Source organism: Amblyraja radiata, chromosome 21, assembly GCF_010909765.2.
Source record: "Amblyraja radiata isolate CabotCenter1 chromosome 21, sAmbRad1.1.pri, whole genome shotgun sequence".
Lineage (NCBI taxonomy): Eukaryota > Metazoa > Chordata > Chondrichthyes > Rajiformes > Rajidae > Amblyraja > Amblyraja radiata.
Window position 1 is genome coordinate 20480757 of NC_045976.1, and position 16277 is coordinate 20497033.

The 16277-nt window shown below is 43.2% G+C and overlaps 1 protein-coding gene across 4 annotated transcripts in view; it reads left to right on the top strand.

The window, feature by feature from the left end:
- The first annotated feature begins 375 nt into the window (after positions 1-375).
- gramd4 (GRAM domain containing 4) overlaps positions 376-16277 on the top strand; it is a 112353-nt gene continuing 96451 nt past the window's right edge. The window contains exon 1 of one of the 4 annotated variants that reach the window (XM_033039755.1): positions 376-514. Coding sequence is in view for 2 of the 4 variants with exons in the window: in XM_033039751.1 (XP_032895642.1) it covers positions 1016-1050 (35 nt within the window). In the remaining 2 variants the exon portion in view is untranslated. Of the gene's footprint in view, positions 515-783; positions 1051-3106; positions 3127-16277 lie in introns of those variants that run through there. The other 3 variants (XM_033039751.1, XM_033039750.1, XM_033039753.1) reach the window with 3 other exon arrangements.

Below are 16277 nucleotides of genomic sequence, written 5' to 3' on the forward strand. Positions count from 1 at the left end.
TTTGTTTAAATTGAGAACATTTATAAAAAATACTCATGGTTTTGGTACTAGGTCCCAGAAATGGAACAAAAATTATTCAATTGACCACAGTTGTCATCCAATCTACAACCTTTGGTAATCCCTAAATTACTGACCTCTAATTTATGATTTAATTTACATCGCAGTGTTCGCTTCTTGGCACCCAGCGTTGTTGCGAAATTATCGCTCGGTTTGTGCTGAGGTAACTTCTACCCGGGCACAAACATGATGCACTGAATTTCATCCATCTCCTCAGGCAATTCTCATACGTATTCTATTATCTTGGACTGATCTTTATCGTGCTTGGAACCACCACCTTCACCTTTGTTACCTTTGCATTATCCGCTCACAGCTTCCTCATTCTCACCAAGAACCACGTACCGGGGCAGGACACCCGACCCACTCTTGCACCTATCTTTGATTTAAACGTAAGACAGACACAAAACAGCTGGAGTAACTCAGCGGGACAGGCAGCATCTCTGGAGAGAAGGAAAAGGTAGGTAGGTGACGATTTGGGTCGAGACCCTTCTTCAGATTTAAACTTGCCTGCTCCTTTAAAACCAGGAAGGCGCAGACACGAGAGTTGCAGGCGCTGGAATCGGGAGCAAAAGATAATTTAATTTTTTAATTTTTAAAGGGAGTAAAGTTTCCGGGAGCATGATAGAGATGCGACCATCCACTGAGGGAGGGCGGGTGAGTGAGTGGGAAAACCTGTTCGGGGGCGGGAGTGGATGGTGTGAGGCTCGGCGGGAGCGTGTGTGTGAGAGACAGAGGGGGGCTGGAGACTCCCGCTCCGTACTCCGGGCTGTGGGAGCGGCCGGCGGTGCTGGTGTTTACCTGAGCGGCGAGCGGTGTCTCTGCCTCGGAGGAGGAGGAGGAGGAGGGGGAGCGGCGGCGGCGGCGGCGATAACAACAGTGACAGCGGGCGGGCGGGGGTCAGCGGCGGAGGCCGGAGTCTCTGCTGGCGTCGCCGAGGGTCAAGCGGCGGCGGGCGTTAATGAAAATCAGCTCCGATTTGTGCCTCAGAGCCGGGTGAGTCTCGCCTTCCGGAGACGCGACGGTTGGCTGCTGCTGTTCTCGAACCTTCGCTGGCAGCACAGGGGCAGCAAACGACCCCCCCCCCCCCCCCCGGGCACCGCCAGCCACCACTCCCCGGCTCAGCCCCGGGCTGCTGCTCACCCCAGCAGCGCCACACGGAGGCAGCCTCTGCCAGCCCGCCATGTGCGGCCCAGCCGAGGGGAGGAGAGGGGTGGGGGAGGAAGGGGCCGCGGATGACTGGCACGGCGCTCATCTTGTTCACTTTCTTGTGCACCAGAGGCCCACGTTGTCCCCCTGACAACAGCTGGGCTCTTGCTGCAGGTTGTGGCCGTGGCCCTTGTGCAGCCCCTGTGGGGGGTGAAGTAAGGTCAATGACCCGAAAGATTAATCATTCATCCCTCCAAATGTGACAGACTTTCTGCAAATTCCCGTTTTTTTCTGTGTTGATTACCACCATCTCCTTTACAACCCATCCCGTGATTTACTGTAGTTGTTTGGTGAAATGATGTTGTCGCCAGGCCTAAGATTTTGTGAAATATTTTGATAAAAGAGGAAGTATTCTGGGTTTTTTTAAATGTGGGATGAATATTGATTGGCAAAACACTATTGTTTAGGTTAAATCTGACCCTCTCTTTGGTTACTTCAAAATGCATATAAATCGGAAAGGTAACCCAAATACGAGCACAGTTTTGAATTTGTGCAGGAATTGAGAGCATATTTTGAGTATTGTACAATTGGAACATGGCCATTAAGTGTAGGAAAAGATAAAGTGACGATTGATCAGAAGAGTATCAATGAAAATGGGTTTAAAATGTTTGAACATTTACATACAGTAGAGATTAAGGAGTTTAAAACTTATTCAAGGACTGTAATAAGTGGAACTGTTGAGATGATACTGAAAGATGGCTGCTTCATTGCAATAAATGTACGCCATGACCTTCTGGTGGCTAGGAGAGAGTGGAAAGCATGATCATGAGGGCTATTGGAATATAGCAGCATTTGTCTGTTAAGGCAGATGTTAAAAAAAATAAATTGGATAATTAGAATGGGAGACTGAATGGATAAGGGGCAGAAATCATTGGCTATATTTAAGAGGGAGTTAGATGTGGCCCTTGTGGCTAAAGGGATCAGGGGGTATGGAGAGAAGGCTGGTACAGGATACTGAGTTGGATGATCAGCCATGATCATGTTGAATGGCGGTGCAGGCTCGAAGGGCCCAATGGCCTACTCCTGCACCTATTTTCTATGTTTCTATGTTGTGTGACAGTTCCATAATCCACAATGAACTATTCCAGAGACAATGTTCTGGCCCTATCATTGATTTTAGGTCTAAACCCTCTGCTAGGACTTATCATGCAGGATGTTGACATGAAATATGAATCATCACTTAGCCTCCGCAGATCCTGCTTGACCTGCTCAATTCCTCCAGCAGTTTTTGTTTTTTTTGCTGCAGGAAGTGCAACTCTCACTCAATGCTATGCCTACAGTATGTATAAATGGAAAAGCAGCTGCCGGAAACTATCTTAATAGTTTTGAGCCAGTCTTCTGCCAGTCTTGCCCTTCTCTGTACATTAGTGTAAAAACAGATAATCAGAAGCTTAACCAGATTTATGTATTTGTTTCTCGGACTCAAGCATGGTAGTAATGGCAGTAATGATGTGTTGTATCATCACTCCTACATAGATATTAGAGGTTTTGTAAGTTGTTAATGAAATGCTGCAAGGAAATGTTTAAAATACATTAATAGTGGGATTATCTAAATAACCTGAGAGCCATTTAATTGTAGTCGGAAATTATTTGTTATAAGAACTATTTCAACAAGAGTTTAAGCATTTTTTTAAACTGTTTTGCCGTGTTTTCTTGCCAGTTACAACGTAGAACAATGATATAAATGAATATAAATGGGCATCGTGGTGGCACAGCTGTTGGAACCACTGCCTCACAGCGCCAGAGACTCGAGTTTGATCCTGACCACGGGTGCTATCTCTGTAGAGCTTGCATGTTCTCCCTGTGACCGCGGGGGCTTTCTCCACGTGCTCCAGTTTCCTCTCACGCTCCAAAGACATAAAGGTTTGTCGGTTAATTGGCCGCTGTAAAATTGCCCCTGGTGGATGAGAATATGGGATAACATCGAAACGGGTGATCAATGGTCGGCATAGATCCGATGAGCCAAAGGGCCTGTTGTCCAACTCTAAACTAAACTCTAAACTAAAATATTCAGTTTTTATGACGTCAAAAAAAAAAAATTATATTTGTTTTCATCATCAGATCCAGGTTATCTTAAAACAGCCAGTCAATTTTCATTGCATTAATGTTATCCAGTATGGGTGGTCTCCACGTTACAGCTGTTTGTATAATGTAAATTTGTTCTTGCAGCATTCACAGATCACTATGCAAAAATTAGAGATAAAGAATCATATTTGATCTGGTGCAATTTACGTAACAGAAAAATGTAAATGAATAAACACATTTATTTTTTCTTCTCCCTAAAAAATAATTGTCCTTTGTAAGCTTTCAATGCAAGGAAAATGAGAATTAAAACCGAATTGCAAATATTAAAAATTAATAAAATTTCATATATAAAATGTTCCTTTCGCAAATCTGCGTGCAGTGTGATTTTAATTGTACTCCCTCTTTTTGATGAGACACAAAAAGGGGGCACTTTCATGCTTACAGTTACAGTGTAAGCTCTTCAACAAGTATTCTAGTATAAAAGCGAAAATGCTTGCAAATGAAGTTAGGTATGCCTTTCTTTAATTGATGCTTTTTCCATTAGCCCCTCGATTTGCATCAATGGATTCCTGCCCTAGGTTTCCATTTCCCTTTGTCATTTTTAACATGATTTTAAACCAACAGCTTGTGTACTTGAGTACAGCACAGAAACAGGCCGATGATCCCTATTGGATCATGCTTCTATGGATGTTTTGCTCATATAATTATCACCCCACCTTTTTTCCTCTTATTTTCTCTGTCAGCTGTCCATCACTACTTAGCTTTGACATTTCAGATTTGTCATAATGTGGAAGAAGATTATATTTTTTGATTATTCTGAAACATAGATTCAAAATGTTTCTGAGGGATTGAAGTGCTATTTTTATTAGATACATTTAGCGAAGATGCGATTTGATCTGTTTTTGTTACTTTACTCATTATTTATGACATGGATTTGCATAGTCAGGTTTTATTGGGGGGGGGGGGCGGGGGTACAGTGTGATGCACATCAGTGTAGTCTGGCAATACACTGAAAGACTTGCTTATATGTTTTCCCATTAACATCCCTGGGACAATCTCGAAACCCCCTAATTTTTTTTTGAAGCATAGTACGTATTGATTGGGCAGACTTGCACTGGCAAAGGGTTTTGCGTTTGTAACTTGGAGTCATAAAGTAATCAACATCAGCCATCAGGCTATTAAACCTGGCTCGGACAAAACTCTGATTATTACCAACCACTTTCTGTTATTTGCACTATCAGTTTATTTATTCATGTGTGTATATATTATATCATGGTATATGGACACATTTATCTGTTTTGTAGTAAATGCCTACTATTTTCTGTGTGCTTAAGCAAAGCAAGAATTTCATTGTCCCTACACAGGGACACATGACAATAAAACTAACTTGAACCTTGAACAAGGAAACAGATCCTTCGGGCCCATCAACACTAATTATCCCACCTGCCCCGCATTTGGACCATATCCTCTAAGCCTTTCCTCCCCATGTACCGGTCCAGATGTCTTTTAAAATATTGTTATGTATCTGCCTCACTACCTATTGTAGCAGCTCGTTCCATAAACCCATCACACTCTGTGTGGAAAACGTTACCCCTTAGGTTCCAATTAAATCTTTCCCCTCTCACCTTAAACCGATGTCCTCTGGTTCTTGAATCTCCCGTTCTAGGTAAAAGATTGTGCGGTCACCTTATCTATTCCTCTCATGATCTTGTACTCCTCAATAAGATCACCTCTCATCCTCTAGAGCTCCAAGGAGTAAAGTCCTAGCCTGACCATCCTCTCCCTATCATTTCGTGGAGATGAACCCTCGGGTTTCTGGTTACATCCTCGTAAATCTTCTCTGCAACATCATCCTTCCTATAGCCGGGTGACCAAATCTGACAACTGTCCAAATCCAGGCACTCCAACATTTTGTTCAATGTTACGTTACATCCCAACTCCTATACTCAATACGGTGACCGATGAAGGCAATTGTACCACTAGCCTTGTTGATAACCACGCCGATCTGTGATGCCACTTTCAAGAAACTATGTATCTGCACTCCAACATCCCTCTGTGAGATATCATGAAAATAGACTACGGAGGTGGATTATTGTGAATATAGGATAGCGAGATTATGTGAAAAGTAAGATTAAGGGAGGGCAGAGTGAGCAGGGAGAATTAAGATGATCTCAGCATAGGAGCGCCGCAAGACTGCGTACTCTCTCTACTCTCTCTACAACAACGAATGCACCTCCACCGTCACCTCTGTCAAGCTTCTCAAGTTTGCGGACGACACAACCCTGATTGGACTCATCCAGGATGGGGAGGAATCTGCCTCCAAACAGGAAGTGTCACAGCTGGTTTCCTGGTGCCGTCGCAACAACCTAGAGCTCAATGCTCTTATGACAGTGGAATTGATTGTAGACTTTAGGAGAGCTCCCCCTCCCCTCACCCCACTCACCATCAACAACACCACAGTCACATCTGTGGAGTCTTTTAAGTTCCTGGGAACCATCATCTCCAAGGACCTTAAGTGGGGGGCTTACCGTCGACTCCACAGTCAAAGAGGCACAACAGAGGATGTACTTCCTACGGCAGCTGAGGAAGCACAATCTGCCAGGCAACGATGGTCTAATTCTACACGGACCATCGTAGAGACTGTTCTCACCTTCTCCATCATGGTCTGGTTTGGCTCAGCCATCAAGCACGACACCTGGAGGCTGCAGCGAATCGTCCGATCAGCAGAGAAGGTTATTGGCTGCAACCTTCCCTCCATTGATTAACTGCACACTGCAAGGGCCAGGAAGCGAGCGGGCAAGATTATCTCTGACCCCTCTCACCCTGGCCACAAACTCTTTGAATCACTTCCCTCTGGAAGGCGACTCCGGACTGTCAAAGCTGCCACAGCCAGACATAAACACAATTTTTATCCACGAATAGTTGCTTTACTCAACAGCCAAAAATCTGTAGCCTCCCTTTGATCTGGTACTTTGTTGGTTCACAATGCTTGATCAATGGTGTTTTATCATTAATGTTTTATTATTATTATTAATGTTTAGTGTTTCCCGAGTCATTTGTAACTGTCACTGTATGTCATGTTGTTACTTGTGGGCAGAGCACCAAGGCAAATTCCTTATTTGGCCATGTGAATACTTGGCCAATAAACGTACTTACTAATGTAGATAGCACGCAGCCAAAATTCTAAGTTTAAAACCTTTTTTAAGCATTATACTTCTTACGCAAATGGAGTAACCACTATCTCTGGGAGAATGCCAAGCTGCATCAAATCTCCAAAGAAATTGATTCGATAAATTATATTTGAAACAACCTTGATCTGGTTTCACAATGCAGAAAATAAATATTAAGCTTTCACTGAAATGAGTTTTCCAACCAGCATAAAGTTTTCAATAAGCAAACTAATATACCCATGAAGGACACATAATTCATCCACCATCTATCACTTTTTTCCCTAAAAATGTAGTGACGCCAACTATCAGCCAATTAGTTAAAAGTGATGACCATGATCTATGACTATGATATGGTGTGCCTAGACTCAAAGCAATGTGGATTTTACAGTAATAACAGTTTCAAATCAATCCCACTGTAGGATTGATAAGGAAAGTCGCCCAATTGTTTCATTTCTGGCCTTAAATGATGGTGTTACTGAAAGCCTGAAATAGTGGTGCCATTATATAGTTGAGAACTTCTTAACATGGAAGTGTCAGCATAAATACGTCTTGGGTCTTGCACTCTTTAATTGGACGATTGATCATTTCAGTTCAGTCTGCTATATTCAGAAATTCCAATCATCAATTAAACATTCCTTTTTTCTATTTTTTATCACTCCAACAAATAAAAGTCCCAACACTTTACCTTTAAACACGTGTGTGTGTGTGTGTGTGTATTCTATGCAGCTACTGTATGCACAGATTGAATTTGAAAACTTTCTCAACCTTTTACATGGATAAAGGAAGCTAACTCCCAAAGTGTGTAGCTTTCAAAAGCATATATATTTGTTCTATTTACAATGTCACTGTGGCAATTATACTCACCTTCAGCGGCTTGCAAATTAATTGACTTATGGTTTGGATCTTGCTTGCTTTATAAAAAAAACTTTGAATATTGCTTTAGGATAAAGGCTTTGATTTGAAAGACATTTGGATATAAAGATGGTGAGGATTTGGAAGGCTGATGGCCAAATGGAGGTGATGGGACTAGTCCATTGTGCAAACTTGGTTTGTATGGATAAAGTGGGCTGAAGGGCCTATTTCCATGCTGTACAGCTCTCTTTGATGAGTAGAGGAATGGCAAACATGTTACTTAACTTAATTGGTCAGCAAATCCAGAAATGTGTTGATGCAGTAGAGAGGTTAAAAACCCATGACAATTGTCCATCATGTACTGGGCTCTCACCCATTGGCTCCTTTTGTGTCAAAATATTAAAATTTAGCCCTCTGTTGGATATCTGTTTTCTGAAGTTCTAATGATTAAACATGTTTAGTTTTGGAAATAGTCTTTGTGTGGGCAAATGTAAATTAGATATGGTGTTCAAGTCTCTATTATGACAGCTCTTCACGCATAGGTGCACAACTGCTTCCTGTGTGCCAGTCCAGTTATCCTCTCTGACTTGGCCGAGTTTGAGTTTATTTTATTTCAAGGCATTTGCAAAGTATATTTATAACTTAATTTATAAAAGCATTGCTAATTAATGTTGCCAAATCAAGTTGGGCGCAGAACTGATTTCATCCCATTACTTGGCTCGGTGCATGCTAGTCTATCTATTAACCATCACCAATGCAAAACCCCCTATTAAAACCCTTTCCTAGCTCGTTGCATCGGATAAGAAGTGCAAATAACACTACAAATGGATTTTACGTACACTAATTGATGTTCTCTTGTATATTGCTGTGACTTGACCTCCAATTTGTCCACCAATCTTCAACATGTATTTGAAATGATCTCCACCACCAAGTCCCATAGATCTATTTAGTAATTAATAAATGTAACTGAAGTTATCAAACATCACATTTTCTCTATTTATAACATTTCACCTTTTTGTAATTTTAAGACATTGTGCATCCCAATTTTTAAATGGAAGGAGCAAGCACAATAGCTGAAACTGATAGCGAATAACAATGGTGATGCATGCACTTGCTATTAAGAGCAGAAATCCAGAACCTCATCTGAGTATTTCACCACTTTTCCAATGTAGCAGCCTTTATCGGTATAATTAGCCATGAGAAGTCAACTAACGATAACATGAAACTATTTACACTAATCTCAATGTATTTTGAAATGAAACACTGAAAATATTATGACTTGTTGAATGAGCTGTAATTTAGTTTGTCGTGAAATACTAACTATAATTAGTTCATAGTAATCTTGGTTTCGCTATATAGTCTAAATTTACCTGTATTGATTTTACACACAACACCCCAAATAAAAAAGCGAAAACAGGTGTATAGAAATGTTTGCAAAGTAATTAAAAAGAAATAACTGAGATATCACATTTACATAACTATTCAGACCCTTTACTCAGTAGTTTGTTGAGGCACCTTTGGCAGCGATTACAGCCTCAAGTCTTCTTGGGTATGATAGAAACATAGAAACATAGAAATTAGGTGCAGGAGTAGGCCATTCGGCCCTTCGAGCCTGCACCGCCATTCAATATGATCATGGCTGATCATCCAACTCAGTATCCCGTACCTGCCTTCTCTCCATACCCTCTGATCCCCTTAGCCACAAGGGCCACATCTAACTCCCTCTTAAATATAGCCAATGAACTGGCCTCGACTACCTTCTGTGGCTATTAATGACTATGATATAGTTGGGATCACGGAGACATGGCTCCAGGGTGACCAAGGCTGGGAGCTGAACATCCAGGGATATTCAATATTCAGGAGGGATAGAGAGAAAGGAAAAGGAGGTGGGGTAGCGTTGCTGATTAGAGAGGAGATTAACGCAATGGAAAGGAAGGACATTAGTTTGCAGGATGTGGAATCGGTATGGGTAGAGCTGCGAAACACTAAGGGGCAGAAAACGCTGGTGGGTGTTGTGTACAGGCCACCTAACAGTAGTAGTGAAGTTGGAGATGGTATCAAACAGGAAATTAGAAATGCGTGCGACAAAGGCAAAACCGTTATAATGGGTGACTTCAATCTACATATAGATTGGGTGAATCAAATTGGCAGGGGTGCTGAGGAAGAGGATTTTTTGGAATGTATGCGGGATAGTTATCGAAATCAACATGTAGAGGAACCAACGAGAGAGCAGGCTATTTTAGACTGGGTATTGAGTAATGAGGAAGGGTTAGTTAGCAGTCTTGTTGTACGTGCCCCCTTGGGCAAGAGTGACCATAATATGGTTGAGTTCTTCATTAGGATGGAGAGTGACATTGTTAATTCAGAAACAATGGTTCTGAACTTAAAGAAAGGTAACTTTGAGGGTGTGAGACGTGAATTGGCCAAGATTGACTGGCAATTAATTCTAAAAGGGTTGACGGTGGATATGCAATGGAAGACATTTAAAGACTGCATGGATGAACTACAAAAATTGTTCATCCCAGTTGGCAAAAGAATAAATCAGGGAAGGTAGTGCATCCGTGGATAACAAGGGAAATCAGGGATAGTATCAAAGCGAAGGATGATGCGTACAAATTAGCCAGAAAAAGCAGCATACCGGAGGACTGGGAGAAATTCAGAGACCAGCAGAGGAGGACAAAGGGCTTAATTAGGAAAGGAAAATAGATTATGAAAGAAAACTGGCAGGGAACATAAAAACTGACTGCAAAAGTTTTTATAGATATGTGAAAAGAAAGAGATTAGTTAAAACAAATGTAGGTCCCTTGCAGTCAGAAACGGGTGAGTTGATCATGGGGAACAAGGATATGGCGGACCAATTGAATAACTACTTTGGTTCTGTCTTCACTAAGGAAGACATAAATAATCTGCCGGAAATAGCAGGGGACCGCGGGTCAAAGGAGTTGGAGGAATTGAGTGAAATCCAGGTTAGCCGGGAAGTGGTGTTGGGTAAATTAAATGGATTAAAGGCCGATAAATCCCCAGGGCCAGATAGGCTGCATCCCAGAGTACTTAAGGAAGTAGCTCCAGAAATAGTGGATGCATTAGTAATAATCTTTCAAAACTCTTTAGATTCTGGAGTAGTTCCTGAGGATTGGTGGGTAGCAAACGTAACCCCACTTTTTAAGAAGGGAGGGAGAGAGAAAACGGGGAATTACAGACCAGTTAGTCTAACATCGGTAGTGGGGAAACTGCTAGAGTCAGTTATTAAAGATGGGATAGCAGCACATTTGGAAAGTGGTGAAATCATTGGACAAAGTCAGCATGGATTTACAAAAGGTAAATCATGTCTGACGAATCTTATAGAATTTTTCGAGGATGTAACTAGTAGCGTGGATAGGGGAGAACCAGTGGATGTGGTGTATCTGGACTTCCAGAAGGCTTTCGACAAGGTCCCACATAAGAGATTAGTTTACAAACTTAAAGCACACGGCATTGGGGGTTCAGTATTGATGTGGATAGAGAACTGGCTGGCAAACAGGAAGCAAAGAGTAGGAGTAAACGGGTCCTTTTTCACAATGGCAGGCAGTGACTAGTGGGGTACCGCAAGGCTCAGTGCTGGGACCCCAGCTATTTACAATATATATTAATGATCTGGATGAGGGAATTGAAGGCAATATCTCCAAGTTTGCGGATGACACTAAGCTGGGGGGCAGTGTTAGCTGTGAGGAGGATGCTAGGAGACTGCAAGGTGACTTGGATAGGCTGGGTGAGTGGGCAAATGTTTGGCAGATGCAGTATAATGTGGATAAATGTGAGGTTATCCATTTTGGTGGCAAAAACACGAAAGCAGACTATTATCTAAATGGTGGCCGACTAGGAAAAGGGGAGATGCAGCGAGACCTGGGTGTCATGGTACACCAGTCATTGAAAGTGGGCATGCAGGTGCAGCAGGCAGTGAAGAAAGCGAATGGTATGTTAGCTTTCATAGCAAAAGGATTTGAGTATAGGAGCAGGGAGGTTCTACTGCAGGGTCTTGGTGAGACCACACCTGGAGTATTGCGTACAGTTTTGGTCTCCAAATCTGAGGAAGGACATTATTGCCATAGAGGGAGTGCAGAGAAGGTTCACCAGACTGATTCCTGGGATGTCAGGACTGTCTTATGAAGAAAGACTGGATAGACTTGGTTTATACTCTCTAGAATTTAGGAGATTGAGAGGGGATCTTATAGAAACTTACAAAATTCTTAAGGGGTTGGACAGGCTAGATGCAGGAAGATTGCTCCCGATGTTGGGGAAGTCCAGGACAAGGGGTCACAGCTTAAGGATAAGGGGGAAATCCTTTAAAACCGAGATGAGAAGAACTTTTTTCACACAGAGAGTAGTGAATCTCTGGAACTCCCTGCCACAGTGATGCTTGGCACACCTGTATTTGGGTAATTTCTCCCATTCTTCTCTGAAGATCCTCTCAAGCTCTGTCAGGTTGGATGGCGAGCTTCAATGCACAGCTATTTTCAGGTCCCTCCAGAGATGTTCAAGTCCAGGCTCTGGCTGGGCCACTCAAGGACATTCACAGATTTGTCATGAAGCCACTCCTGCATTGCCTTGACTGTGTGCTTAGGGTCGTTGTCCTGTTCGAAGGTGAACCTCCGCCCCAGTCTGAGGTCCGGAACGCTCTGGAGCAGGTTTTCATCAAAGATCTCTCTGTACTTTGCTCCGTTCATCTTTCCCTCGATCCTGACTAGTCTCCCAATTCCTGTTGCTGACAAACATCCCCACAGCATGATGCTGCCACCACCATGCTTCACCGTAGGTATGGTATTGGCCAGGTGATAAGCGGTGCCTGGTTTCCTCCAGACGTGACACTTGGCATTCAGGCCAAATGTTCAATCTTGGTTTCATCAGACCAGAGAATCTTGTTTCTCATGGTCTGAGAGTCCTTTAGGTGCCTTTTCGCAAATTCCAAGCAGGCTGTCATGTGCCTTTTACAGAGGAGTAGCTTCCATCTGACCACTCTACCATAAAGGCCTGATTGGTAGAGTGCTGCAGATATAGTTGTCCTTCTGGAAAGTTCTCCCATCTCCACAGAGGAACTCTGGACCTCTGTCAGAGTAACCATCGAGTTCTTGGACACCTCCTTGACCAAGGCCATTCTCCCCCGATTGCTCAATTTGGCCGGAAGCCAGCTCTATAAAGAGTCCTGGTGGTTCCAAAGTTCTTCCATTTAAGAATGACGGAGGCCACTGTGCTCTTCGGGACCTGCAATGCTGCAGAAATTGTTTTATACCCTTCCCCAGATCTGTGTCTCGACACAATCCTGTCTACGGACAATTCCTTCCTCTTCCTCTTCCTCTTCCTCTTCCTGGCTTGGTGTTTGCTCTGACATGCACTGTCAACTGTGGGACCTTATATGGACAGGTGTGTGCCTTTCCAAATCATGACCAATCAATTTAATTTACCACTGGTGAACTCCAATCAAGTTGTAGAAACATTTCAAGGATAATTAATGGGAACAGGATGAACCTAAGCTCAATTTGGAGTATCATAGCAAAGAGTCTGAATACTTATGTAAATTTGATATTTTATTATTTCTTTTTAATTACGTTGCAAAAATTTCTAAACACCTGTTTTCACTTCTTCATTCTGGGGTATTGTGTGTAGATTGATGATAAATAAAAGATTTAATCAATTTTAAAATAAAGCTGTAACGTAACAAAATGTGGAAAAGTGAACGGGTCTGAATAATTTCTGAATGCACTGTACACACACCAAGCAATTTGGTAGGCAAATTTACATTGGCCTTATTAAAGGAAAATATGAAGATATGAATAAAGGTGTCTTGGTATATGTATACAGGTGCACAACCTTTTATCCGAAAGCCTTGGGACCAGACACTTTTCGTAATTCGGAATTTGTCGGCCTTCGGAATGGAAATTTTTTAGCGTAGATTTTAATAGCTGGCTCAGTGGTAGAGTGCTCGGCTCATATCCGCAAGGTCGCGAGTTTGCGCCTTGATCCCGGCAGTTCCTCGGTCGCGAGTTTGAGTCTTCAATGTATTTTTTCTTGCAGAATAAATGTCTGTATGAAATGCAGTGTGTTGAATGAATTCCTGAATTTGTAAATGTGACCGCAGCATTGAATCACCTCTCGCTACATGCCCTTAGGCGGCCAAAGGCGACATTTTCACACTCATATCCGTGTGCAGCAGAGGCGACGTGCGTTTGGCGCCAAACGTGAGCTTTGGTGTGCAGACGACATCCTGGAAAAAATGTCCGGTTTCTTCCAGGTAGGCGATATACCCTCCCGGGCAATATACCCACCACTTCTCTTTTATGAAGGGGATTTAGTTCCCCTTTCTTCCAGGACCGACCGGAGGTTCCGCTGTCACCTCTGCGGGCCACCCTCGGTGAACGTCCTGTCTCCCTGTCCCTGGGATAGTAGGGGGCGATCAAACAGCACAATACCCCCCTCCCCCTCCAATTCCAGAGGAATCCGCTCCCCGATGGGCCGCTACGGCGACAAGTGGCAGTTCGCCCACAGCCCGAGCTGCGCGACCCCAAGAACAAGACGTACCTTGCACACCATCAGCTTCTGACCATACGGGGAGCTTGTTCCTCTGGAGTTGGAGCGGGGCTGGGCTGGAGTTGCTGATCTGGGATCTCCGTGCTTGCAGTGGGCCTGGGGGTCGGTGTCCCGATGAGGGGGCACAGCTCGGGCTGTGGGCGAACTGCCACTTGTCGCCGTAGCGGCCCATCGGGGAGCGCCTTCTGGTGGTCCTGATGCCTCCGGCCAGTTTGCAGTTTTCCTCTGGAGTTGGAACGGGGCTGGGCTGCTGCTGGCTGTGGGTCTCTGGGATCTCCGTGCTTGCAGTGGGCCTGGGGTCGGTGTCTCGTTGGTCCTGACGTCTCCAGTGACTGGCATCGCCGACGTGAAGACAGTGCAAAGCCCCCGCGCCAGTGCAATGAGCAGGGAGCTGGAGGGGGGAGGGAAGGGGTCACACACATGGCCGGGAAGCAGAGGGGTGTAGGTGGGGTGAATTTGAAGGGAGCGACAATCTGCTGCTGCCTGCCCGCTGAGTTAAAAAGTTCCCACGCAAGACTCACGATACACTGTATATCGTGAGTCTACCGTGGGAACTTTTTAACTCAGCGGGCAGGCAGCAGCATATTGTCAATTATTAACCCTCCCGCGCAATATACCCTCACCTTCTCTTTTATGAATGGGGATTTAGTTCCCCTTTCTTCGAGGACCGACCGGAGGTTCCGCTGTCACCTCTGTGGGCCGCCCTTGGTGAACGTTTTCAAGGACCTTTCTTCAAGGACCGAAAAAATGGCCGCTATTCGGAGGTTTTCGTTATTTGGATCTTCGGATAAAAGGTTGTGCACCTGTATGTTCTTGTTGGGACTGCAAATGGGGTATTGTTAGAGTTTTTGTGCTTGCCTTGCCTAAGAAAGGATGAACTTGCCCTGCAGGAAATGTAATGAAGGTTGACCAGACTGGTCCGTGGGATGAAGGCTTCGCCATATATGGAGAGATTAATTATTCGCAGAGTTCAGGAAAATTAGAGATGAGAGACTATTTTGAAACTTACAGAATGTAACCGACCGGATGATGGGCAGATCTTTCTGACTGAAATATTAGGTACCAAGGTGTCTAAGACTTGCAGTTAAGCGCAGGTCATGTATGACTTGCATGAATGTGGTGAATCTTTGAAATCCTGGTGGGATCTGTCGCTGTGTTCACGCAAAAATGTAATTGATTAATTTGTAGGTTTTAAGAGTGTCAAGGGATGGATGTGCAGGAAAACAAAACTCTATGTTAGTAGATGAGTCATGATCATGAGGAATGCCAGAGCATGTTTACAGCACCAGATGACATTCCTCTGCGCATAATTCCAATGATAACTAAACTCAATTCATTCAAAATACAGATTAGAAATCAAGTTCTGCCCTACTCATTGCATCTATTCCTCTGGTATACTTGCTGTCCTTACACAAGATCTAATCAGACACAGATACAGAGGGTAGATTCACCAACACAATTGATGCAGAATTACAGGATGCTTGCTCTCTGTTACCCGAGTCCAAGATGAATGGAACATTGGAGGACAGTTGGCATTTAGGACTCGTGTTTGCTAGGAAATCTCAAACTTGTCCCTCGAGCCACATGCTACCATAGATGAAATGAAATCTGCTGAAACAGCAACACTTGAGTGGCGTTGAAATTCCTTTAAATATTGCTTTATTTTCTTTCTCGGAGAGTTGGTGTTATGTTGGATTGACGTGTAGCTACTGTGTAATTGCAATGTTTATCAATTTCATACAATTGAAAACAACTGACAACATTGCAATTTTGTGCAATGTTGCCAAGGGTAATTGTGTATAAACAGGATTATTTTCTTGAGTTAATCAATTGGGGAAACAGTGAAATAGTAAAGAGATCTGTACAATGAGTGCTTCTTTTTGCGTATGGCGTGCAACTTGTTCTGTGTTGATCTTCTGTTTGTGCACGGCAGGTTGATTGCATTCGTCGAAACAGGGTGGACCACGTGAAGGTTGCAATCTCCCACCCCAATGAGTGCTTAAGATGCTGGTTAACTGATCCAAAATGGCAAATTTTAAAAATATTTGAACTGGAATCATTTTGTTATGCTATATTTTTCAAATAGCAAATTAGTTCAAATATAATCTTCATTAAATGTCTCGTGTAAACTTTAGAGTTTTGTTATTTTATATTTGGATCTGAATGTTTTTAGCATTCAGATGGATAAAAGTAGCACTTGGATTTTCATGCCTATCCTTTGTTAAAATGCCAAAATTGACCATTAGCTCTGTCACATTTATCGCTGTTTGGTGCAGAAGCTTTAATAAACATCAACCCTTTGTTTTTATGCAGGGAGAGCAAATAATAAATGTGGGTTAAAGACGAATTACAAAAGGAAAGGTTGGGTAATGATAATTGAAGAGAAAAGTCAATGCCTCCAAGCAC